This window comes from Diabrotica virgifera, chromosome 5 (genome assembly GCF_917563875.1).
Source record: "Diabrotica virgifera virgifera chromosome 5, PGI_DIABVI_V3a".
Lineage (NCBI taxonomy): Eukaryota > Metazoa > Arthropoda > Insecta > Coleoptera > Chrysomelidae > Diabrotica > Diabrotica virgifera.
Window position 1 is genome coordinate 32,836,551 of NC_065447.1, and position 3,185 is coordinate 32,839,735.

Here is a 3,185-nt window from a genome sequence, read left to right on the forward strand (position 1 = left end):
TTTATCGCTTATATGTCAAAAACTATCATTTTTAGAGAAGTCACTAAAGACCTTTTCTATTTGGAATGATCCAAAAAACCCAAAAAAACTTTTTTCAATGCAAAAAAAATAATTTTAGGAAAAAAACAAAAAAAAACGTTTAAAAAATGTTTGACCACCTTTTGGTCCTGGCAACATACAAATTTGTTAAAAGGAGTCCTTTTTGAGTAAGATTGTGCAAAAAATCCGAATCAGAATATTTTTCCTAGCGGATGCGCAATGGCTTTCTGGACTATGAACAGGTAACAAATATTATAATAATTGGTAATTAATTACTATCACTGTCAAAACACTTAACAAGTCACATGTGTCTGTAACATAAAAATAAGAAAAATAACTTGATGTTTTGACAGTGGCGTAACAAGATGAGAATATAAATATATATGTTATACTATTAAAGAAAAACTAAATTATACCGTTTTTCTTTACATATATAAATAAAAAAAATACAGTGTATTTACACTAAATATCGCGAAAAAAAGATTTTTTTAGAAACAAATTTTATTGGTTATTTGAATTTTTTTAATAAATTTTGTGATTACATGAAAAAAGTGTAAATACAGAAGTTTTATAACTTTGATACTTAACTCATTTCCACTTGATTTATATTTTTGCCGGAAATAGTAATAAACCGTTTTTTTACCCTCAAAAACCTATCCAATTCCACTTCCCGAGTTCAGTTCGTCTAGAGAGCGCTGCCCACGCTATGATGTAAAATACCAAATAAATAAATAAATGATACAAGAGCACAAATCGTTTTCCTTCTGGTTATTAATTAGTATTAAATAGGATGATATATGTTTCGGCCTCTCGGCTTCATCAGCCATACGTGTCACCATCCATGTGTCATGGACCTATACAGATTCAGTGAGGAAGCACAAAGGCACCATCTTGGGTGCAAAAATTTATTAATTTGTTGTGGTACCACATTGTTAGCATTGATTCTTAATCTGATAAAATCTATCATCATCTTTCTCATGTAGCGCTAAAACCCTGGGTGGGTCCTGGCTGAATGCACAACTTTTTCCAATTTTTTCGGTCTTCCATCAACCTAGGGTCAAATGGGATATTCATTTTCCGGAGATCTGCTTGGATGTTATCTCTCCATCTTATTCTGGGACGTCCGAGTGGTCTTTTGCGTATAGCAATCTCCTCCCATAGCAGTCTTACAAGTCTCTCGTTGTGAAGTCTGTGAACGTGGCCTGTCCATCTTAGTCGCTGTGATTTAATCTCTTGGACAATATCGGCGTCATTGTAGAGTGCTATTAATTCGATATTGGTTCTGATCTTATACTGGTTTGTGGTGATGTGGTGAGGTCCCAAAAATTTGTGAAAGTATTTTTCGTTCAAAACGTCTGAGCTTTTCTTCTGAAGGTCTGATAAAATCTATGACGGGTATTGAATTGAAATAATAAAACATATTAATTTTGTTAATTTATATTTGTGGAAATATTATTTTATCTAATATTAATAATTATCCATAATTATTTTATCTCCTATTTTGCAACAAATATGGACATACTGGCCTTGTGGTATGCCGACACTCTTTATAGCTCCCAAAATTATTTTTGGTGGGAGTGCAACTATTATGACCAACAGCTTGTACACAACGATGCTCCACTTCGTACCATCTCCAGGCAATATAAGTATCTTCAAGATCAAGACCCTGGCAATCTGTCTCGTGGGGTAAAAGACAATCTTTAACAAATAAGAAAATATTTCCATTAGATGTTGGAAATGTACTTAAATTTTTGCGTTATTTTGCCGGTTACTACCGCGTTCATCACTATACAAAGTGAGTTAAAATATAAAAGGACTTATATCTGACATACAGTCGGAAAAATGAAAGAATACCCATGAACGAACATATAAAACACGCTGTATTTTCTTGTCACCGTGTCACAAAGAAAATTGCCCAGCGCAAGTACATGTAATAATGATTATTACATGTACTTGCGCTGGCCAATTTTGTGTGTGACACGTTGACAGAAAAATACAGCGTGTTTTATATGTTCGTTCATGGGTATTCTTTCATTTTTCCGACTGTATACTTTTTAGGATGGCACAGATAATTACTCAGTTAGGAGTTGAATAGTTTATTTTTCTATTATTTGCAATTTTTACAAATACCCAAATACTAAGTTGATGTTCTGCATACCTATTTTTGCGCAGTAAACACAAATATGTCGGCCTTTTCTATCCTCAGATGGGATCAGAAATGCGCTGCAAATACGACTAAATGTGAACTTTCATAAAAGCACGCATAACCAGTTACGAATCATGTGAAATACTGAATGTAGATGCTGAATGAGAATCACGCACGTGCCAAAAAATTTGTGTGTTGGGGTCACCGGCGACCCCTCCTTGTGGTTCTAGGGTTAATTTTAAAAACAGCGAAACCAAAAATCTTTTACAATAAAAATAAAAAAATTACCCGCATCTGTGAAGTCACTGTCTTCAGATCTGGCTAGGCTGTCTCGAGATGGTAACCTGGCACTTACAGCGGCAACCAAAAATAATAAGAAAATAAATTTCATATTTGAAAATTTTAAGCATAACACGGGAGTTAACTTTATACTTTTAGAATATATAACTATATATAAACCAGGTATATATTGGTAACTTTCTAGTTCATAAATTTCATAAATTAAAAAAATTAATCAAGATAAGAATTATGAATAAATTTTTTTTTAACAGAAACAATGAAAAATAGGATGTGGGAGTGTAAATTAAAATTTCAAACAAGATTAATAAAATTAATCCATCCTACCTTGTTATGTAATTATGACATCCTTTAAATGAAAATTCCTAAGTTCTCGGGAAGAAACGCGTTGCGAATTTAAATTTCGTCGTTTCGGCACCCATTTTGGAGCCATTATCAAGAGGGATATGGTCCCGTTCGAGTTCGGGGTCTCAATGTGCCTACTCCCCTCACTCGTGACGTACCAGCAGTATCTTGTTCTCTAGGAGAACAGTCAAACGGCACTGAGGTCTCAATCTGCCTACTCCTCAGTATCGAGGGTCACTCAAAATTTTGCTCAGAATGTCAATTTTGGGATCCATTCTTCTTCTTCTTCAGGTGCCTTCCCCTATCGGAGGTTGGAAATCATCATCGCTATTTTAATTTTATTGGCCGCACTTCTGAA

The 3,185-nt window shown here is 34.1% G+C and overlaps 1 protein-coding gene across 1 annotated transcript; it reads right to left on the minus strand.

The window, feature by feature from the left end:
* Positions 1 to 1,460: 1,460 nt before the first annotated feature.
* On the minus strand, positions 1,461 to 2,642 carry LOC126884983 (uncharacterized). The gene is made up of 2 exons (XM_050651369.1): positions 2,474 to 2,642; positions 1,461 to 1,737 (listed from the first exon to the last, which is right to left on the minus strand). Exons 1-2 carry the CDS (start codon positions 2,574 to 2,576, stop codon positions 1,529 to 1,531), a joined length of 312 nt encoding a protein of 103 aa, XP_050507326.1. The 5' UTR covers positions 2,577 to 2,642; the 3' UTR covers positions 1,461 to 1,528.
* Positions 2,643 to 3,185: the final 543 nt, after the last annotated feature.

Bases quoted from the DNA above. Each gene is read 5' to 3' on its own strand.
- LOC126884983 (XM_050651369.1), bottom strand. From the start codon at position 2,576: ATGAAATTTATTTTCTTATTATTTTTGGTTGCCGCTGTAAGTGCCAGG. The intron at 1,738-2,473 runs GTAATTTTTTTA...TATTTGTTAAAG, and splicing joins CAGTGACTTCACAGATGCGG to ATTGTCTTTTACCCCACGAG.